Here is a 23910-nt window from a genome sequence, read left to right as displayed (position 1 = left end):
CTGATCACCTCCAGTAACTCAAAGGAAAGCCAACCATCTATTAAATCTATTTTTGCCCTCCTCCATCTATTCTCCACACAGAATAACTTTAAAAAACATGTAAACTGGGTTATGTCACTTTTTCTGCTTGGTAGCCACTAGTGGCATATCAATTTGTTAGAATAAAACCCAAATTTCTTTCCAAGGCCCTGCGAAGTCAGGCACCTGTCCACTTTTCTACCTTCAACCTCTGTGCTCCAACCTGAGCCTTCTCACAGCTTCTGGACCAACCATACTCTTTCTCATCACAGAGCATGATGCAGCTGTCTCTCAGCCAGGAATATGTTTTACTCTTTGACCAGTTAACTCTTACACATAGTTCAGATCTCACAGAAGTCTTCTCTTACCTCTCAACTTACACAGGCTCTCATCTAGACTTTATAGCCAAAGGAAAGCAAAATAATTTTAAGACAGGACAAATGTAACAATTGTAAAGCTTTACTTTTGGATAAATTTCTAAACTCTTTTTATATGCTCAAAATCTAGATGGGATTATAGAAAAAATGAAGATAGTAACATACGAGAAGAGAGAGAGTGGATTATTTCTTCCTCTATTTTCCAATTTTTTTCCTGAGGATTCAGAATTTTAACTTTTATGGAATTTATAGGTAAGAGGAAAATATGCTGTTTTATGAGTTAAGTATCACTACTACCCTCTCCAGATCTCCTCAGAATTTACTGAGGAATTTATTTCCCCCCCTCCATTTATCGCCTTACCCCCTACCCCTAGAGGAAACTCACGTCTAAAGCACACCAGTCTTGCATCATTGAAATGACATGTGTTAATTTCATTTGTAGTGTGAAGGCTGCCTCCCACTCTGGTTCCATTTCAATATGCTGTCCTACTTGACGTGTAATTGGGTCCATCCCCTTAAAGGAAGCAAAAAGATTTAAAATGGATTAAAATTATATTTGTTCTCTTACATGGGCACTTAAGAAATAATATAGAAGAAATATATATTGATCACAAAAACATACAAAGTAGAAGTTTTAACAAGAATAAGTAGTATAAGTCCAACTCTAAATTACATATTTATATAACAGTCTCTAAAATATAAATTAAAAATCCCAGTATAAAACAAATTATTTGAGGCAATTTTTTTTATGTTTTAAACAATAAAATGTATATTTCACTGCAACAATCCTTCAAATTATTTTTAACCCTATCATCTACAGACCAAACTATTAGAAGAAATTGGATAGGCTTTTAAAATGTTACTGAATTTATAAATATATTTTACAATATACTGCAACAAAATTTTTATACTTATTCTGAATCTGCAACTAAAATTTCTCAGACACTAAAAGAAAGCAAAACATGGGGTGCCTGAGTGGCTCAGTTGGTTAAGTGTCCAACTTCGGCTCAGTTTTGAGCCCTGCATCGGGCTCTGCACTGACAGCTCAGAGCCTGGAGCCTGCTTTGGATTCTGTGTCTCCCTCTCTCTCTGCCCCTCCCCTGCTTGAGCTCTGTCTCTCTCTCTCTCTCTCTTTCTCTCTCTCTCTCTCAAAAATAAACATTAAAAAAAAAGAAAGAAAAAAAAGCAAAACGAAAACAAAAGAAAAACAGAAAGTAAAATATTATTTCATACGAATATACATTTTTGAAAGAATCTTAATTAAGAACATAATTTTTTAGGGGCTCCTGGGGGGCTCAGCCAGTTAAGTGTCCAACTTTGGCGCAGGTCATGATCTCGCGCTTCATGAGTTGAAGCTCTGTGTTGGGCTCTGTGCTGACAGATCAAACCTGGAGCTTGCTTCAGATTCTGTGTGTCTCTCTCTCTGCCCCTCCCCAACTTGTGCTCTGTCTCTGTCTCTCAAAAATAAATAAAAACATTAAAAAATTAAAAAAAAAGAATATCATTTTTTAGAACCTAGCCTAACTACTCTTGGTGTGTAAGAACTGATTAAATAACAGAAAATAGAGGATACTAAAGTATTTAAAATGACCAAAGTGGGGGCGCCTGGGTGGCTCAAGTCGGTTGAGCGCCTGACTTCAGCTCAGGTCATGATCTCACACTCCATGAGTTCGAGCCCCACATCGGGCTCTGTGCTGACAGCTCAGAGCCTGGAGCCTGCTTCGGATTCTGTGTCTCCCTCTCTCTCTGCCCCTCCCCTGCTCATACTCTGTCTCTGTCTCAAAAATAAATAAAAACATTTAAAAAATAAATAAAATGACCAAAGTAGATATTGTTTCTACAGATATAAGAAAAAACACAGAAGTATTATAATAAACTAAACATCATGAACCACCACCCAACACAGAAACTAGAATGTCTTCCAAAAATGATCAGTCAATTTTGCTATTTCTTGCTTACGAAAGCTGGATAGCTATTAAAAGAATCATAACGGTGCAGCTCAGATATTTTGGGATATCATCTACCTTCTTACAGTTAAAACTGGTTAAATACACCAGTTGGCTTCTGTTTCTAGATTCTGTTCTGTATATGGGGGTGTTTCCAAAGAAGAGAATTAAACATAGGGGAATAAGATCTATACTGTATTATACAAATATCACACCAAGGAGAGAAAAAGAAATATGGAAACATTAAAACTAAAAAATCAAACATTATAGTTTCTTAAATAATTAACTTGACAATGCTTCCACGTAAGCCTAATATTAAAAAGATTGTAATTGTAAAATTGTAGAATATTGTAATTGTAAAATTACAATCCCCAAAGAGAATGTTAATGGTAACCAAAAGAATAACCAAAAAAAAAAACCAAAAAAAAAAAAACCCAACACAGCAGATGCCAGAACTTCTGCTGGGATCTCATTCATTCTACACCTTGCTAAGAGTTTCTAATTAAAGAGGAGCTTCTTGGTCCAAATTGTAGTCACCCAAATTATTCTTTTAGAAATGTGTCCCAAATGAAAATAATATAAAAAGATGTTCAGGTCAATGAACCAAAAAAAAAAAAAAAAGAAAGAAAGAAAAGTGTTTCCTTTTATTTTTGAAAAATTTTTTTAGAGATTATTTATTTTGAGAGAGAGAGGCAGAGAGAGAATCCTAAGCAGGCTTCATACTATCAGTGAGGAGCCTGATGTGGGGCTTGAACTCACGAACCATGAGATCATGACCTGAGCCAAAGTCAGACGCTTGATCAGCTGAGACACCCAGGTGCCCCCAGTGTTTCCCTTTAAAATGTGTCAGTTTATACATACCTGCATACATTTGAGTAATTCCAAAAAGGCATCAAATCCTTCTAGGAACTTCTGCCTCAGGTCATCTGACCATTCAGTTGGTTTGCTAATTAACACATACCTGAACAAGATAAAAATAGCAATGAATATATGGGTAAACACTGACATTTTATAAATTGCAAGTGGTTGGATAATTCAACAAAAGCTTACTTGAGATCTAAAATAAGGCTCTGAACTCTCCTAAACTTGAAGGCTTGTAAAGCAGTATATCGTTCAAACTGAAATCTGCCCTGGGCATCTCGATGTCTCAAATGGTCCATAAAAGTCTTAATGATAATGGTCATTAGGTTTTCCTCTGTGATGAGCATCCGAGCCTAGGACGAAGTATATCAGAGTACATGGTAATCAAAACCCATTTACTAGAAATCTAAAAAAAAGTCACCAATATTGGTTAGCTCTTTGAAGTTTAAACCTTTTTCAGTGCAAACATATAATATCATAAATGCATTACTGTGTATTTCTAAATAACAATTACTTACTCCAATTGCCATGTGTATGAAGCAACAATTATATCACGGAGAAAGATGCCAGAATGTTAGGAGACATATCCATGGCTCATTATTCAAAGACAACTCGGGGTGAGGGGGTCTGAACCAGGCTGCAAATTTTCCTTAACTGAGACATTTAGATACCTATAATGGTATGGTATAATTATTCTAGGATCCAGAGGTTCATATCACAGATTCTGTAGAACTCAGTATGAAACTGTATTTCTTCTTAATCTCCTTTTTAAAATTTATTTTTGTTCTTGTTTCTATGTATAGATATACATATCTATGTATTTTTGAGTAAGCAAATACATTTAAATGATACACACACACACACACACACACACACACACACACACACACACACACAGATAAAAGTCTCCTAGCTCCCAAGGTCCCCCTTGCAAAGGCAGTCTCTGTTAGTTTTCCTGCATATTCTTCTAGAGATGGTGCATGTGTATATACTACATACATATATGCATATACACACACATATATACATTTATACTATATGGGTTAGATGTTACTAAGTAGATAGAAGTATGCACATATTTAATTACATCTATCTTTCCCCCTCAAAAGACAGCATATTATAAACACTGTTCCGCACTTGTTTTTTCACTTCATATATTTTAGAGATTGTCCCATATCAGTTCATATAAATTCCCTCATTCTTTTTTTTTTGTCTAATTTTTTAATGTTTATTTTTTAAAGAGACAGAGAGACAGCAAGCAGGGGAGGGGCATAAGGAGAGGGAGACACAGAATATGAAGCAGGCTCCAGGCTCTGAGCTGTCAGCACAGAGCCAACGTGGGGCTGAAACTCACGGACTGTGAGATCATGACCTGAGCCGAAGCTGGAGGCTTAACTGACCTGAGCCACCCAGGCGATCCCCCCTCATTCCTTATATTTATCATTAGGTATTCTTTTCTATCATACTTTATTTAACCAGGCAGGCCCTCACCAGTGAGACATGAGACATTAGGGCTTTTTCTAGTCCTATGCTATTTATTACAAAAGATGTTGCAACAAATATCAACTGTGTACCACTGGAAGGATGTATGAATAGTATAATTTCTTAGAAGTGGATTACTGGGTTAAAGTGTATGTACATTATAAATTTTGACTGATACCAACAAATTGTTTCCACAAAGAAGCTCACCAATTTATATGTCCATCTACAGTGTGTACATTTCCTCTCATGCCTTCAATAACACAACTTCAAACATTAAAAAAAAAAATTTATTTTCTTAAAAAAAATATTTTTGAGAGACACAGAGTGTGAGTGGGGGAGGGGCAGAGAGAGAGGGAGACACAGATCCAAAGCAGGCTCCAGGCTCTGAGCTGTCAGCAGAGAGCCCGATGTGGGGCTCGAACTCATGGAGTGTGAGATCATGACCTGAGCTGAAGTCGGACACTTAACCGACTGAGCCACCCAGGTGCCCCAGTAAGTAGTTTTAAATAAAAATAAAGGCAGACAGAGAGAGAGAATCCCAAGCAGGCTTCGCGATGTCCATGTAGAGCTGGATGAGGGGCTCGAACTCCTGAACTGTGAGATCATGACCTAAGCTGAGATCGAGTCGGATGCTTCACCGACTGAGCCACCCAGGTGCCCCCAGAAGATCTAGTATTATTTGAATGCCTCATTATTACTCTTCCACAATGGATCATACTTTTCTAGACTAACTAGGTTCAAGTTATTATTGGTGCTGGGGGACTATATAACTAGGTCTCTCATTAAGCATTTAACAATGTAGAAAGTTGCACCAAAAAGTAGGACAAAAAAGTACAGAAGACAGAAGTCTAAGAATATAGTAAAGTTGTGTTCTCAATGTAAAGGTTAAGTTCTGAGGTCATCAGATAAAGAGAAAATCTATAAAGTTAAATATTCCTTTGAAAAACTCAAAAGTCATCATCACGTTGCCAAGAGTTAGGGTCTAAGAACCTCAAAAGTCAACAGGATTAACTTCTGTTCAGTTTCCTACACAGTAAAGACAAAAGTCCAGCTTGAAAAAGAGAAGGTACTGATAGGTTAAGATAAAAGGATATTCTTTGTTGGTTTTTTGTTTGCTCCATTAGGGGATTTGGGAACACTTAAATTTCACTGACTTACAAAAACTCTGCAGAGCTTGCTGGTAAGATTTACAACCAAAAATTGATGGAAGTTTGGTAGAGACAATTTAATATTCATGGAGTGTGTATCTCACCAACAAAGGCATTTATTTAGCATTTTCAGTTTCAGATGAATGTTAAAAAGAGTTTATCCAGCGCATAATTTTGGATTGGATTCTAACTGTCGTGGGTGCCAAATTAAAAAAAATCAATTAAGGCAGCTAGCCCATTAGTACTGTCCCATTAAAATAGGGGAGTTATGGGGCACCTGGGTGGCTCAGTTGGTTAAGTGTCCGACTTTGGCTCAGGTCATGATCTTGTGGTTCATGAGTTTGAACCCCGTGTTGGCTCTGTGCTGACAGCTCGGAGCCTGGAGCCTAGAGCCTGGAGCCTGCTTTGGATTCTGTGTCTCCCTCTCTCTCTCTCTGTGCCTCCCCTGCTTGTGCTCTCGCTGTCTCTCAAAAATAAATAAACATTAAAAGAAAAGTTTAACAGATGAAACAAAATGGGAGTTATTCAGGCATTTCTATTTCTAAAAAGAAAACTTCAGAAAGCATATTTTCCAAGGTTCCAACAGAAAAGAAGGACAAATAGTTGGTGCTTGGCTTTATCACCTCATGCCTAGATTGTTGCTAACCTTTCAAGGTAATTTTTAACATTAAATATCTAACATTATTATACAGTTCCAGTACTGCTTACCACTCACCCTAAAACACTGCTTGATTTTTATATGCCTACAATTCACTTTGCTTTAAAATATATTACTGCTACTTACCTTAACTACAGTTTTATTCATTTTATGTAGTTTATATTCAATTTTGTGTTGTAAGGCTCATTACATATCTAACAGCATATTCAAAATGGGCCAACATTCCCCCTAAGACTCTGAAAAACTTTACTGAATAATAATGGCCCGTGCACACACTTTTAATTAAACTAAATATGATAGAGCATACAGGGGTAATGCTGACTATAAATCAGGGTACATTTGATCAAAACAAGTTAGAACAAGTAAGATAGTCTTGTCACTTGAATTAGTACTGGCTCTTGAGCAAACTATTTAAAAATGAAGACTGAATTTTCAGTTAACCCAAAAGACCAATAAATGGGATTCTATCACTCATATGAAACATTTCACTAATATCTAGGGCAAGTGGTTTTTAAGCAGGGATATGCATATGAATTACTAATGGTGCTTTTTCAAGAAACTATTACATGCATTCTTCCAGTCATGATGGGATAAGCTTGAGGCGGACCAACACTTCCACCAAGAACAACCAGAAAAGATCAACTAGAATAAAAAGTCTGAAATCATTAGAGACCCCCTGAGGCCACAAGGGTTCAAGGGGATAAAACCTTCGAGAAGGGGAGCGGCACAGGGAGGTGAGCCAACATCCTGCAGCTGCTTTTCCCTCAGCATCTCCCTCTTCTGGGAGTGTGGCAAAATGGTACTGAAGATCCCAGGAAAGAGTCTGCCAGAGCTGCTAATAATGGGGAGAAGACCCTGAGATTTTAGCTGTCCCATGGTGTGAGGAGCCCAGGATTCTAGCAAGAACACAAGGGTGGGAATGGAGTCCAACTTTCTTCCAGTTTTCCCCTTAAGACATTTGCAAAATTCTGAAGCTGTGCAGGACAGAAGTCTAAGGGCAGAAAGTCTAGAAGGGCAAAGGAGTGATGTGGCAGCCTCAGCAAGCTGAGGAAACAAAACTTGAGTTCAGGAGCCTAGAGAGGGGAGGAACTCTAGTGAGCACTCCAGGCTCTAAAGTGGGAGCCCTCCCAGGGCAACGTTGCGGGATGAGGATGGACCAGAAGACAGAGCCTTGCCAAAACAACCTGGAGTCACGGCAATCCCGCAGTGGACTGATGGGCCTCACTCTATCTGCCTCACAGTAAGGGGACTATTCTTGGGAGGAAGATATTACACAGAGTCATAAGATTTTCTAATGAAAACCATCCTGTCGGAAGGCAATGAGAAAGAGAATGGGGCAGAAACCATATGTGAATGACTACAAAATTTCCCAAACCGAGAAAGCCACCGGCCTAGAGATACAGTATCTACAAACTCCAATATCTATAAATATAAAGAAAACCAAACCTACATAAATCATAGCAAGACTGCTGAAACCTAAGACAAAATGCCAATAAAAAGTTATTAAGCATTCCAATTGACTAAAAAAACCAAAAGGGGTAAAATATTACAAAAAAATTAAATCGGAATAGAATACAAATGATCTAGATAATGACATTATAAGACCATGACACAGCTAAGATTTACATGTTCAGAAAATTGAGGAAAAAATGGAGGATTTTACCAGAAAACTGGAATCTTAAAAAAAAAAAAAGAGTGGATTTTTGCTTCAGGAATCAGGCAAGAGAGAGTAGATGTACTTTTCTCTAGTCCTCCCACTAAGTACACCATGTCCAAAATTCTGGACATCATATGCAAAAGACCACCACAAGATTCAGAATGGTGGCCAGAAGAAGGCAGACTGGCTAGGGACCTCAGAGACCTCAAGAAAAGACACAGCAGAGAGATCTAAGAAGCTGGCAACCTGAAAATGCCAATGGGCACAGGCTTTTTTTAAAAAGCCCCAATAAAAGCCTGCTCTGTCAGCCACAGGAAAAAAGTAACTCAGCAGGACAGAAAACTTTCCGACAATAACCCCTCCACTCTAGCCAACCACTACGGAAAAAACTGTAGCTCTATCCCCATCTACACCAGCAAAGGCTGAATGGTGAAGTCCAGACTTCCACTCTTCAAGGGCTGAAATACGGTACCTGCTTGCAATATCAGGGGTGCACGTCCTAACTTCAAGGGCAGTGCTACTGAAAGCTACTCCGTGGACCAGTGGCCTGCCAACTGCTTGCTGCCAGTTGTGACAAGAAGGCAAATCAACTACTTGTAACAGTTTAATTTAGCTGACATTTGTTTCTCACAGCAGGAGTTTTGCTGAGAGCAACAGTGTGTTGGTTCACATTCTGGTCCAAACCTTTTATCCTGTCATTACTGACACTTTGAGTAAAACTGCTGTTGAGTCACCCTTAAGAGAATACTAAGTGAATGTACAACTAACAAGTTAATAGGGGGGAAAAGAAATAACAATTATTTAATCTAAAAGAAGGTAAGAGAGAAGGGGAAAACACAAAACAGGTGGGTTCAAACAGGAAAAAAAAAAAAAACACAAGATGGCAAATACAAAGCCAAATACACCAGTAATTACATTAAATGGGCAGTAACCTGCTTACATCATTAGGAGTGATGTAATTTGTTGGATAAACAACAAATCCGAAATACATGCTTTTAAAAAATGATACAAGTTTAATTTAAGGGCACATAAAACTTAAAAATGTAACAATGGAGAAGACATACAATACAAACACTAACCAAAAAAAAAAAAAGGAGTTGTTGCTATAATATTAGATAAATTACTCCAAGGAAACAAAATTTGAAAGTATTGGAGCGCCTGGGTGGCTCAGTTGGTTAAGCGTCCGACTTCACCTCAGGTCATGATCTCATGGTTTGTGAGTTCAAGCCCCATGTCGGGCTCTGTGCTGAGAGCTCAGAGCCTGGAGCCTGCTTCAGATTCTGTGTCTCCCTCTCTCTCTCTATCTCTGCCCCTCCACTGCTCACACTCTGTCTCTCTCTCTCTCTCTCTCAAAAATAAATAAACATTAAAAAAAACCAAAACAAAAAACAAAAAGAGAAAGACAAATCCAACAATCACTGTGGGAGACTTATAGCCCATCTTATAGATGCTTCAATAGTTGACGGAACAAACAGACAGAAAATTAGTATGTATATAAAAGATTTACAAAAAGAAAAAAACAAAACAAAAAAAGATTTACACAATGAAAATGAACACACTTGACCTAAGTGACATATAGAAACACTGCACCCAATGATAAAGGAGAATATACATTATTTTCAAGTCCACATTGGACATTTACCAAAAATGAAAAAATTCTGGGCCACAAAGCTACACTCAACAGAGGACTGAAATCAGAGCATGTTCTCTGATCACAGTGAAATTAAGCTAGAATTCATAACAAAATAATTAGAAAATGTCCAAGTGTTTTAAAATTTAGCAATATATTTCTAAGACATTTAATCACGAAGAAAAAATGGGTCAAGAAAGAGATCACTAAGGAACTCAGTGAAGTTTTTGAACTGTATAATAAAAATAGGACATAACAAAACTATGAAATACAGCTTACATTGTGCTTAGATAGAAACTTAAGCCTTATATCAGCAAAGAAAGGCTGAAAGTCAATGACTTAAACATCTATCTCAAGAAATTACAGAAAGAATGGCAGTCTACCATGTGGTGAATAAAAGCAGGAATCTTTCTCATTCTTAATCTCAGGGGGAAAGCTTTAAATACCATTAAGTACAATGTTTGCTTTAGGTTTCTGTTTTTTGTTTTGTTCTTAGGTACTCTATTAAAAGTTTTCTCTCATTCCTACTTTGCTATGAGGTATTTTTGTTTTAAATTATGAATGAATGTTGAATTTTTATGAATTCCGGGAAAGCATTTGATACAATTTTTTTCTTTTCATGTTAATAATGCCAGCTGATTTCCCCTCCAAATGCTATACTGCTCTTGCATTAAGGAAAAAGACCAAATGGGGTTGTGATGTATTATCCTTTTTCTATAATGCTTGATTTGATTTATGCAACATCATATGTGAGAGAGATTAGACGGTAATTTCCTTCTTTTTTAATTTTTTTTTAATTTTTGAGAGAGAGAGAGCGAGCAGGGGAGGGGCAGAGAGAGAGGGAGACACAGAATCTGAAGCAGGCTCCAGGCTCGAGCCCAAGTGGGGCTCAAACTCATGAACCGGAACCGTGAGATCATGACCTGAGCTGAAGTCAGATGCTCAACCGACTGAGCCAGTCAGGTGCCCCAGTAATTTTCTTTTCTTGTAATGAATGCCCTGTTGAGTTTTGGTATCAAGATTACAGAAAACTCAATTAAACTGGCCAGTATATTCTCCTTCTCTGTTTTCTGGAAAAATTTATGTAAGACCAGTGTTATTTCTTTCTCAAACGTTTGGAAGAATTCTCCAGTGTAGCCATTTGGGCCCGGAGACTTCTTTGTGAGAAAATTTTTATTATAACTAAAGATTCTGTTTCTTGTTTCTCTTTTAATAACCTGTGGATTTTCTTAGGAATCTGTTCATTTCATCCAAATTTCCAAATATATTAATTTAAGTTGGTCCCAATATTGCCTTTTCTCCTTAATATCTGTAAAAATCTGTTTTTTTTTTTTTAATCGGTGATTTTTTTGTAGTCCTTTTTAAAATTAAATTTTTTGGGGCGCCTGGGTGGCTCAGTCGGTTAAGCGTCCGACTTCAGCTCAGGTCACGATCTCGCGGTCCATGAGTTCAAGCCCCACGTCGGGCTCTGGGCTGATGGCTCAGAGCCTGGATCCTGCTTCCGATTCTGTGTCTCCCTCTCTCTCTGCCCCTCCCCCGTTCATGCTCTGTCTCTCTCTGTCCCAAAAATAAATAAACATAAAAAATAAAAAAAAAATTAAATTAAATTTTTCTACTTTTCCTATTAGACTTTCTAGAAATCTATTCCTTTTCTTTGGTTTTTTTTTTTTTTAACGTTTATTTTTGAGACAGAGAGAGAGCATGAACGGGGGAGGGTTAGAGAGAGGGAGACACAGAATCCGAAGCAGGCTCCAGACTCTGAGCTGTCAGCACAGAGCCCAACGTGGAGCTCGAACTCACGGACCGTGAGATCATGACCTGAGCTGAAGTCGGACGCTCAAGCAACTGAGCCACTCAGGCGCCCTTCTTTGGTCTTTTCAAAGAACCAACTTTTCTGGTTGTATTGATTTTTCTCATGTATATTTGCTTTGTTTTATTAATTTCTGCTCTTTATTATTTGCCTTCTTCTACTTTCTTCAGGCAAAAGACCTAAGCTCTTGCAATGGTCTTACCCACTGCATCTTCACCCCTATCCCTAAACTCAGTGAGGTCACTGACCATTCATTTATCTAGCAACTCTGGCCTGTTTGGGGTTCCTTCTTCCAAAATGCCAAGTGCACATTCATCTCAGATGAATTCATCTTCCACCAGTTAGCCACACGACTCATCTCCCACTTCCTTCAGTTTCCTGTTCAAAAACCACTTCTCTGAGCGGCCTTCTGATATGTATAAAATATGAGCACCCCGCCCCGCACTGTCACTCTCGATCCCCTTAACCTGCTTTTCTACTTCATAGCACTTACCAACGCTTGATTTATAAACAGTATGCAAATGTTTGTGTATCTGTTTCTTCTCAGCCTATAAATTCCGTGGTAACAGGGACTTTTGTCTGCTTTGTTTACTGCAATGCTTACCTCCAGGGCCCAAAACAGTACCTACTCAATAAAGGTGCTAAATAAATGAGCTCTGAGTAAATGAACACATACACTATTTTTTTCTAGCGTTTCTAAGTAAAGGAATCACACAAGAAGTAAAAATTAAAAGTTGAAATATTAGAAGGAACAAAAATTACTTGTAGATTATTAGAAATCCCAAAGAATCAGCACAAAATGTTAGAAGAAATGTTAATAAGAGGGCCAGATACAAGATGAATCTACAAATATCAGTACTTTTTCTACATACAAGCCATAGCCAAATTAAAAATGTGTATGACCTAACAAGAGAACAATAAAGTTTGTACTAAGAGCATAAAATAAAACCTCACACATGAGGACAAATTATGTTCCTGGATGGAGATATTTAATATTGCAAAGATATCAGCTCTTCGCAAAGAATCTATAAATACAATACCTTTCCAATCAAAATCCTAATGTGTCTTTCTTTTTCGGGGCGGTGGGGGAGGGAAGAATTGACAAACTGACTTTAGTTCATCTTTAATACTAAAGGATTTAGCTCTAGAAGATATCAAAATAGAATATTAAGCTAAAATTATTAAAACTGGGTTCTGACATGGAAATAGACAAAAAGATCAACGGAGGAAACATCTGGATACACATGGGATTATCTCAGGGGCTTCTCAAACATCCCTGACTAAAATGAAAGCATCACTCTTTCTCTTCATAAATCCTACTCATTCTCCAACCCCCCCTGTGCAAGTGGCACAACACTTATTGGGCTGCAAGTTACAAACCTGGGAATCATCTTTACACTTTCCCTTGAATCTAACAACCAATCACCAACTGACCCCTCAAACCCAAGTCTGGCCGGTCCTATAGATTTTACTACCTAAATCTCTCTCACCACTCATATCTGCTGCCACGATCCCAGCTCAAGTTGCCACCAACTCTGGTCTGGATCATTGCATCAGGTTCTAATGAGGTTCCCCACACTCGCTTTTACCCGCCGGTCAATCTGTTCTCCAAATTACAAACAGCATGATCTTTTAAAAAATCACAAACGTGATGATGTAAATGTTACCACTTAAAACTCTTCACTGCCTTCCCATAGTCTTCAAATAAAAACCAAAATCTTTAATTTGGCCTATAATATCTCATTAGTGGATAAACAGACTTCAGATAGCTTCAACTGTACTAAATGAACATAAAGGTAATTTGGGGGGAAAAATGCTCATTAAAGACAAATAAACAAAAAAAACTGGAAAAGGTACCTGGTTAGAACCACACAGTACTCTTAATTCTATACGATCTGGCACCCACCACCTTCATTTCTGGTCACATTTTTTTCCATGTTCAAGAATCTTCAACTGTGCTGGCTTTCCTTCTGTTTCCTGTATAGGAACTTTCCTACCTCACCAGACTTTCTCAAGTGCTGGTTCCTTTAAATGAACTTTCCTTCATGACTCCACATAAAGGTGCCTTACCTATAGAATCTGTCTCTGAACTTTGGGAAAAGGTCAGATCTATTATTCTCTCTCAAAACAACCAAATTATGTTTTAAAATTTTATTTTTTAATGTTTATTTTTATTTTTTGAGAGAGAGCGAGTGGGGGAGGGGTAAGGAAAGAGGGGGACAGGATCCAAAACGGGTTCTGCACTGACAGCAGTGAGCCTACACAGGGCTTGAACTCGTGAACTGTGAGCTCACGATCTGAGCCACACAGGCACCCCAAAACAACCAAATTCTTGAGTTTTCATTATAATTTTAATTAATGAATTCTGTGAGTCTTTCCCATTATTTTAAGTTCCATGAGGCCAAGGACAGCATCAGTTTTTGTTCACTATGGTGTTCCCAAAGCCTAGAACTGTGCCTGATAAATCATGGATGCTCAATACACTTTTGTTAAGTAAATGAAATATGAATTTTAATTTCTGTATAGCACTAAAACATAGTGATGCCTTCCTGAGCAACTAGTGAAACTTAGTACAAGACCACCCACAGTCATTGTAATTCAGTTGCCTTAGCTATCCTTTCCCTTACGGGGATGGGGGAGGGAGCTTCTCAAAATGTGAGTTTGTATACAATATGCTGTTTCTAATGGATGCATGTGTTAAACCACTCAGTTTAATTTTTAACTCATCTGTTCAAAACCTCAGGGAAGTAGTATGAGAAAGTAGAGAGATTAAGCTTAAATGATTTCTTCTTTTTAGATTACATTCTGAAGGATATGTTCTAAAATGGGTGAAGGTGCCTAACGTCCTATCATCCACTAATAAAATATTATTCTATTCAGGAATATACAGATCTTCATTCTCTATTATTTTAAGGCTTTACTTCTGTCAATGGAAAACAAGAAAGTTCTTCTTAATCTTTTCGTACTTACAAGTGAAGGAACCGTGAATATCTGAACCGAGAGGTCTGCGATTGAAAACTCTCTGTCGTGGTCATCTGTCACATAATCACTCTGCAAACGCTCATAGTTCTATTAAGAAGGCAAAAAAAGGCAAGGAGTGCCAGCTATCAGTTACAAAGAAAAGGCAAGCACTACTCACCAGAGTAGGTGCAGTGAAGAACTGGACAGACAGAGCAGTCACGGACACTGCTCGCTCGTGATCATCCTCCATAAAATCTCTCTGCAACTGCTGGTAATTCTAAACAACAAGGGGGAGATTCACCTCTAATCCACATTGACCAAATGTTTAAGGATTATAATGAAAAGTCAGTGCTGGAGGAATCAATTAAGATAACACTGCTATGAGAATGATAACTGAAATGACTTCTACCAATTAAATTTTGTATAAATACCGGTTCACTATACAATCTTCTCACACACAATGGAAATTTATGAGCTCAAATAGGAGCAATAGCTTCTAAAATGCTGGGATGTTATTGCATACTGGCAGGGCTAAACCACAGCAGCGTTACATGGTCTCTGATGAAACCAGACTTTTCTTTCTTATGGATGTATATCAGAATCACCTGATGGCTCTTTCAAAGGACACATGCTTAGACACCATTCTTGGTGAATCTGCTTTTCAGCAAGTTTAAGAATGATACACAAATATATATATATATATATATATATATTTTTTTTTTTTTTTTGAAAGAGCTCCCCAAATGATCCTCATATGCTTCCTTAAGAATTCCTAATTCAGGTGAAAACAAAAAAACAAGCACATACTATGGAAAGGGAGAACATACTTCAACAATATCAACAACCAAGAGTTGACGGTTCTTCTTCTTTTTTTTTAAGTTTTATTTATTTTAAGTAATCTCCACACCCAACATAGGGCTCCAGCACATGACCCTGAGATAGTCACATGCTCTTCTGATTGAGCCAGCCAGGAACTCCAAGAATTCATGATTCTTAAAATCACATCCATATATCCATGCCATTTCAGCTAAGATGATCTTTTCCTTATACAAATCTCAATGAGAATAATACCATAATTCGCCACGGCATAAGTTTAAATTCTTCATTTATCATTTTAGATCATACACATTTCACAGTTGGATATTTGTATTATCGCGGCAGGTGATGAACAAGAAAAGTCTTACAGCTAGAATTTTACTCTATTGATAAAAGATAAAAAGATCACTTACAAAGTTTCTTAGGATTTAAAATCAACAAGCAACATATTATTATTAGTTGCTAATATTACAAAGCCTGGATATAATCACAGGTTATATTTATTCCATATATAACCTATTTTGTTAAATTTCAAAACTGAGAAACTACTTACCTTTGCAAATCGAACAGCAAACAGTTTCTTATATTTCAAATCCATAAGTAGACTGCTCATGAACAACTGATGATACACACTCCTAGCACCTTTTATGAAAAGAGCAGATGTAAAATAAGGATATATCAAACAAACCAAAAATTACATTTCCAAAGTATTTATGTGAACAATTGTTTTTTAAGTCTCAAGGGCAAAACTGTACATGTTATTCAGTATAAAATATTTGCAATCTACTTTTTTTTTTAATGTTTATTTATTAATTGGGGGGGACAGAGCAGAGAGAGACAGAGAGAGAGAGAATCCCAAGCAGGCTCTGTGCTATCAATACAGCGCCCGGCACAGGGCTTTATCTCATGAACCATGAGATCATGACCTGAGCTGAAATCCAGAGTTAGATGCTCAACTGACTGAGCCACCCAGGCACCCTGCAATCTGCTTCTCAAAAAATTGGTTTTTCTAAAAATGGTTTTCTTTTTTTTTTTAAATTTTTTTTTTTTTCCAACGTTTTTTATTTATTTTTTTGGGACAGAGAGAGACAGAGCATGAACGGGGGAGGGTCAGAGAGAGAGGGAGACACAGAATCGGAAACAGGCTCCAGGCTCCGAGCCATCAGCCCAGAGCCTGACGCGGGGCTCGAACTCACGGACCGTGAGATCGTGACCTGGCTGAAGTCAGACGCTTAACCGACTGCGCCACCCAGGCACCCCTAAAAATGGTTTTCTAACAAAATATAAAGGTTATTTAATTTAGGTCTTAGACTCCAAAATCTGTTTTTGTTTCTTCCAGAGAACAAGACTACATGTACTTATTCTAAAAACCGTAAGTATATTTATTAAATACCTTCCCAAATGAAAAAAAAAAGTTTCCCAATTACCTATTTAAGGTTCCCCTATACCTTGAAAGTAGTTAAAAGACTACCTTTCCACAATTTGGAATCATTAAGCATCAATCTATCCACCAGAGAAGAGTTTTCACCATCTGGCCCTTCTTGTAAACCGACTTGACATAAAATTCGGCGAAGCCCATCTAAAACAGGAAGAAAAGTAGTCATGAAATAGTAACTTTAAGTATTAAAATAAAATGACATTTTAATAGAAATGTTCTAACGAATCTATAGAATTTTACATGTTTACTAAAGGTCAAATTTATTCAGAAAAGGTAAATATATTAACTATTTTATTAACATTTTCACAAAAAGGAGGAAAATTCTAAATCCTGCATTATATACCAATTCTTATTCGAGAATACCAAAATATAAGTCTATCAGAAAGTCAACGATCTCTTATGTTGTAAACAATTTAAATACTGTTCTTTAAGGACCTATGCTAATTAAACCAGATTATAGCAAAACTGTTACATCCCATGATAACTGAAGGTAGGTGTAATATAGAATTGTGCTACCATTAAAAAAAAATGTATAGGGGCGCCTGGGTGGCGCAGTCGGTTAAGCGTCCGACTTCAGCCAGGTCACGATCTCGCGGTCCGTGAGTTCGAGCCCCGCGTCAGGCTCCGGGCTGATGGCTCGGAGCCTGGAGCCTGTTTCCGATTCTGTGTCTCCCTCTCTCTCTGCCCCTCCCCCGTTCATGCTCTGTCTCTCTCTGTCCCCAAAAAATAAATAAAAAATGTTGAAAAAAAAAAAAAAAAATGTATAGCCTCTGTACTATATCTGAGTCCATTTATTAGTGTTCTGCAAAATGCTTCCATTCATTAAACAAATGTTCCCTGTGTACCTATGTGTACCTACTATGAAGAGGTCCTGGAAGACAAATTGCTACATCTTCTAAATGCTGAACTTAAAAAAAAAAAAAAAAAGTTTTTCAAATATGAACATAAGCATTAACATATAGCCAAAACTTCAATAACCTTTTTGTTTCATACTTTATAATTAAAATTACTGTTTTTAGTCTTCTAGAAGCATGCAAAATAATCAGGTAAAAATGGAGTAATTTTAAAATTTAGTTCCAAAAGTCACTGAATAGAAATTTGTTACAAGGCTAAAAAGAAACACTTACATAAATATTAAATAAAAGATAAAGTCTTTAAATTATTTCAAGTAAATATCTCAAAAAATTTCTTGGCAGAAAATTGCTTCCATGATACTACTATTCATTACTACTGTAGCACAGAATTTGGCACACAGGTATCCAATAGGAAACACCAAAACTCAAATATACGAGGATAACAAAAATAACTGGAGAGACATTTATTTAAAAGGCAAGCAAACATGGTCTCCTAAATTTCCACACCTCAATATTTTCAACTGTCAGTTCACAATGTGGCAATGTTCTTTTAAGATAAATATTTTAGAAATTCTCTTTATAATAAACCTCAGAATGTCATTTATCCAAACCACCTCTCTTGCCTGAAAAACAGTATGACAAACAGCTTAGATGTATTCCTGTTTTTCTCTTTTGTGTTATATTTTATACGCCAAACTTGTACTTTTGGCATTAGACATGAGAGTTCTTTGTTCTGTTACCACCACGTTAGAAAGATGATTTAATTTGTGGACTGTGGAAAGACAAAGACAGTAAATACAAATCAGTAACTTCAAATTTGCAAGTGTTCAGAGCTGCAAATTATTAGTAACCAAAATCTGGAGGAGTCAAAACAAAAATTTCAACATTAGTGTTGTATCCTCTAAACTGGTAATCATTTAGGTTTTATTTACACTTGTATTCTCCAGCTTGCTAAGTGGAACAGAGTTCCACAGAATGTTGTTTAAAAAAAAAAGTTCTTGTATCAAGTCTGTGAGATTTAGATTTCATTAGCGGACTAATGTCATTTACCACTGTTTAATCCAATATTTCCTGCATTTATTTGAGGACAGAATCCTTTGTATGCATATAAAAAATCCTGTGGATCAAAATATGGGAAATGTGGGTTTTTCTGTGCATAAAGATATTCTGAGATGGTATTTTAAAATGTGAAATTAAAGCAAGAAATTATTTCACTTGATTTTTTTTTCCCAAAATAGTTTTTTTGAACCTACCTGAATATCCAATAATACTTCCCAGCCAAGACAAAAGTTTCAAACCAAAATTCTGATGTGCCACAATAGACGAATGCATAACTTGAACTTTGAGTGGCTTTGTCTGTCTACTGGTATTTCTCTTAAAAAGAAATGGTAGAATGAAAAAACAAACTTAAAAAGGCTATCTTATAGAAAAAAGCTAATATTTTTATTTAATGTAACTACACTCTCATCATTATAGGAGAATTTTTCATGTATGTGTGTAAGAAAAATACCATTTGGCTTGCCTTACTCAGATCCTAATTTTCTAGAAAGAATCTTAGGATTCTTACAACAAAGTAAGAAGTTACAGCTTATGAGTAACCTGAATCTTTGGTCCTATATTTGAAAATCTGCCCCACCATTAGAATTTATTTAAAAGCTTACATTTGTTTTAGGTCTTTAATTTCTTAAATGCAATTACACGTTTATTTAAATAATTTGCTTTACTGCACAGAAGTGATGTTATTGATACTTCAAAAAAAAAAAAAAACTACAATTTCCAACGTAACTGTTTCTCAGTGTACAGTTCAGAAGTGTTAAGTACATTCACACTGTAGAGTAACCAATCCCCAGAACTCTCTTCATCTTGCAAAACCCAAACTCTATACCTACCAAACTCTAGAGGTATCATATAAACAGAATCATGCAATATTTATCTTTTTGTGACTGGCTTATTTCTCTAAGCATAACGTCCTCAAGGTTCATCCAGGTTGTATGTAGCATGTGTCAGAATCTTCTTCCTTTTTAAGGCTGAATGATATTCTATTGTATGTATATAGATTTTATTTTATCCATTCACCCATCAATAGACACTTGCGTTGCTTCTATCATTTGTCTATTGTGAATGATAATGCTGTTATGAACATAGCTGTGCAAATGTCTCTGAGGCTCTGCTTTCCATTCTTTTGTGTATATATCAGAAGTAAAACTGCTGGATCATATGGTAATTCTATTTTTTTTTAAAGGAACCACCATACAGTTTTCCATAGTGGCTGTACCATTTTACATTCCCACCGGCAGTGTGCACAAGGGTTGTAATTCGTCCATATCCCTACCAACACTTGCGATGTTGTGCTATTGTTTTTGTTTATAACGGCAATCCTAACGGGTTTCAGGTGGTATCTCATCATGGTTTTTATTTGCATTTCCCTAACGATTAGTAATGTTGAGCATGTTTCCGTATGTTTATGGGTAATTTATATACTTTCTTTGAAGAAATGTCTATTTAAGTCTAACACAATTTTTAATTTTTATTCCCCCTTCTCATTTTTTTGTTTGGGGCATCCTTCTACCCCAACTTCATTCCATCCCCATAACCCACATTAAGACAGTACATCTGGAGAAACGGGAACCCTCTTGCACTGTTGGTGGGAATGCAAACTGGTGCAGCCACTCTGGAAAACAGTGTGGAGGTTCCTTAAAAAATTAAAAATAGATCTACCCTATGACCCAACAATAGCACTGCTAGGAATTTACCCAACGGATACAGGGGTGCTGATGCATAGGGGCACTTGTACCCCAATGTTTATAGCAGCACTCTCAACAATAGCCAAATTATGGGAAGTGTCTAAATGTCCATCAACTGATGAATGGGTAAAGAAATTGTGGTTTATATACACAATGGAATACTACTTGGCAATGAGAAAGAATGAAATCTGGCCTTTTGTAGCAACGTGGATGGAACTGGAGAGTGTTATGCTAAGTGAAATAAGTCATACAGAGAAAGACAGATACCATATGTTTTCACTCTTATGTGGATCCTGAGAAACTTAACAGAAGACCATGGGGGAGGGGAAGTAAAAAAAAAAAAAAGTTAGAGAGGGAGGGAGTCAAACCATAAGAGACTCTTAAAAACTGAGAACAATCTGAGGGTTAATGGGGGTGGGAGGGAGGCGAGGGTGGGTGATGGGTATTGAGGAGGGCACCTGTTGGGATAAGCACTGGGTATTGTATGGAAACCAATTTGACAATAAATTTCATATTAAAAAAAAAGACAGTACATCTTTGCCTATTTTCTCTATCTCTATATATTATGTATGTATACATTTATAAAGATTTTTATTTGATTTATAAAAATGGGATACTATATATACTCTTGTGCATCTTTGCATTAACTGATTTTTTTTTTTTGTTAATGACTCATGATATTCTGTGGTGTGGATTTATTCAAACATCCTCTAGAGAAGGGCATTCATATTCCCTTTGTTTCAGTCTTCTGTTGACTCCAAAAAAAGCAGTACTGAACATCTTTGTACACACACTTCTAGTGCTTACATTTCTATGGGATAAATTCCTAGGAAAGGTAACTTTCATAGATGCTACTAGATTATTTTCTTAAAATGCTGTAGCAATTTAGTTTTACACAAGTATTCCTATTCTCTGCATCTCTGTCAGTAAGATATTTTATAACTCTAATTTCTCCATCCTGATGAGTATGAAATCTCCTTGTCATTTTACTGATTACTAACAAATGAGTCTCTTCATATACACTGACCGCCTAGATTTTCTCTCCTGTGACTGCCTTTTCATATCCTATGTCCAATTTTCTATTTTGTTCCTACTCGATAATCTATGAGTGCTCTGTTTATCCTAAACATTAAATGAAAAAAATTGGTAAAGGGTACGAATAGGAAATTCAAAGAAAACATAAATAAACATAAAGTAAGGTACTCAATAATTAAGGCAATACAAACTTAATTGATGAGATGCCATTCATACACATTAAATTGGCAAAAGTTAAAAAATCTGACAACATACAGTTTTGACAAAGCTGTGGAGAAATGGGAACTCTCTATACACTGTTGGTGGGAATGTATATTAGTACCACTGTTTTGGAGACTAACTTGGCAAAATCTAATAAAGATGAAAATGCTGATATCCTAACAACTCAGAAATTCCATTTCTTGGTATATACCCTACAGAAACCTTTGCATCTATGCAAGAAGGAGACAAAACAATGTCCATAAAAGGACTGTTAATGATGGGGGCAGGGGGGAATTATCCTAACTGTCCATCAGCAGGAGAACGGAAAAAGTATGGTAAAGTTATCAATGGAACACTTCACAGGTACATGCATCAACACACATAAATGTAGAACCAACACTGAAATGAAAAGTTGCAGTATAATACATCCAGTATGAAGCTTGTTATATAATGTTTAAAGGCCTCCAAATCAATACATATAATGTTGACAGATTTAATAAATGGAAGTATAGAGGCACACACAAGAATGAACAAATGAATTAATGAAAGTACTTATCCCTAGGGTAGGAGAAAAGGGAGCAAGATTAAAGGAATAATACTGGGTACTCTGTATTATTTTATTTACATAAAGTATGAGGAAATGTTGTATAATGTGGGCATACAGGTGTTTACTGTGTCATTTCTGTTTTTATCTGTATATTTAAAATATTTCACAATACACAAAATTATTTTTTAAAAGGACATTTACATAAAATGCATTTACATGAAATAGTTTAAAATAATTCTTACTTTTTAAAAATAAATATAAACATGGGAAATAGTTTTCTTTTAGAGAAATAATACACTAAGTGCTATTATATATGCAGCATACCTTGCTATAAGTTACCAAGAAACAACTTCCCTTGAATTCTAATCTTGGTGCTAAAGGCCAGTTTAAGTCCTAAAAAGTAACGTGACACCCTATCAAAAACAAAACAACAATGAAACACTTTCTAAGATGTCTCTGATAGAGAAATAGGAAGGCAGAAAATATATCTCATGTAAACATTCATTTTCTATATTAATCTTACACAGCTTAAAAAAACTAGATAAAGCAATAATACAATGTTCGAGAAAATATTAAATATGACTTTTGGTTGATGCTGGCTTTACCTTCATGAAAGCAGAAAAATGCGTTCGTAAATGACAAAATACAGAACTAGTTTTAAATAAAAAAAATAATACTGTGGGCATGTTTCTAAATTACTTACCACAATTACTGATTTTGCTTGTTCACAATGCTGGAAATCTCCATATCGAACAGACCTACGTCCCTGGTAAATGAAAAAATTTTAAATTAACATGTAAAAATATTATATTCAGAGTAAAACTGTTCAACCAGTAAACAAATAAACATATTTATGCATATAACAGTTCTGGCCAATTTTAATATTTATAACATTCATTCTATTCAATGATGAAAAGTAAATTAAAATATTTTCCTTCAAAACCATCCTAACATTTTCAAGCCATTAATAAGTATAGTTCCTTAAACAATACGACATTTATTCTTCTAGGCTGCTATACTTTCTATTTTCATAACTGACTATTTCTAATCACTGGGTAGAATGAGGACAACTGTATCTACATTTCCTCCTAAACTTTCTATGGAATAACAGATTACAGTAATACCCAGTATGTATTTGGGCCAATATTAAAATGAAATTAAAAAAATAGACTAGACATATATACCTCTAACTCAATATTCCCAGAATAATTTATCTGTAATGAAAGTTCAATTTATTATCTGACAGCAATATAATGAAATTACTTACATCTCGATCTACTGTAGTTGCAAAGCCAATGGCTTCTTTTTGTGTACAGTTAACAGCTTTCTGAAGGGTATAAATAACTTGTTCATAGGTATGCACCTCATCATTAAACAGCATGCAATAGTAGGTATCACTCTTCTCTCTGTGACATAAAACATTAATTATATATTATCTAATTGCATATTCTCTAGCTCCAGGCTGATTTAGTAAGACCATACTTTGCTCTAGGGAATGTGCTAGGTACTGGGCACATATCTATGGCAAAGTCATCCGCGGTCCCCATGCTCTATGACATTACCATCTGATGGGGAAGATATATATTAGACATGTAATTCTAACTGAACTAGCTTTTATCAAGAAGAACAGAATGCTGCAGTTTGACAAAACAGGTCTGGGACTTCAGAGAAGAACTGCCACAGAAGTCATCTGACGCCTAAAGTCAGAATTGGCTATCAGTGGTTCT

At 36.3% G+C, this 23910-nt stretch overlaps 1 protein-coding gene across 12 annotated transcripts in view; it reads right to left on the bottom strand.

The window, feature by feature from the left end:
• The window catches only part of UBR2 (ubiquitin protein ligase E3 component n-recognin 2), a 123860-nt gene that overhangs the window by 49295 nt on the left and 50655 nt on the right, over positions 1-23910 (bottom strand). For 10 of the 12 annotated variants that reach the window (XM_060614365.3, XM_060614366.3, XM_060614357.3 and 7 more), the window contains 9 exons: positions 23451-23589; positions 22887-22949; positions 18910-19030; positions 16836-16943; positions 15918-16006; positions 14558-14656; positions 3392-3555; positions 3203-3302; positions 781-909 (listed from right to left, as the gene is read on the bottom strand). In XM_060614365.3, the coding sequence (XP_060470348.1) occupies positions 781-909; positions 3203-3302; positions 3392-3555; positions 14558-14656; positions 15918-16006; positions 16836-16943; positions 18910-19030; positions 22887-22949; positions 23451-23589 (1012 nt within the window). Of the gene's footprint in view, positions 1-780; positions 910-3202; positions 3303-3391; positions 3556-3730; positions 3874-14557; positions 14657-14726; positions 14826-15917; positions 16007-16835; positions 16944-18909; positions 19031-22886; positions 22950-23450; positions 23590-23910 lie in introns of those variants that run through there. The other 2 variants (XM_060614358.3, XM_060614369.3) reach the window with 2 other exon arrangements.

Source organism: Panthera onca, chromosome B2, assembly GCF_046562875.1.
Source record: "Panthera onca isolate mPanOnc1 chromosome B2, mPanOnc1 haplotype 2, whole genome shotgun sequence".
NCBI classification, from domain to species: Eukaryota; Metazoa; Chordata; class Mammalia; order Carnivora; family Felidae; genus Panthera; species Panthera onca.
The sequence above is the reverse complement of the archived record's forward strand: the minus strand, read 5'-3'. Positions and strand labels throughout refer to the sequence as shown.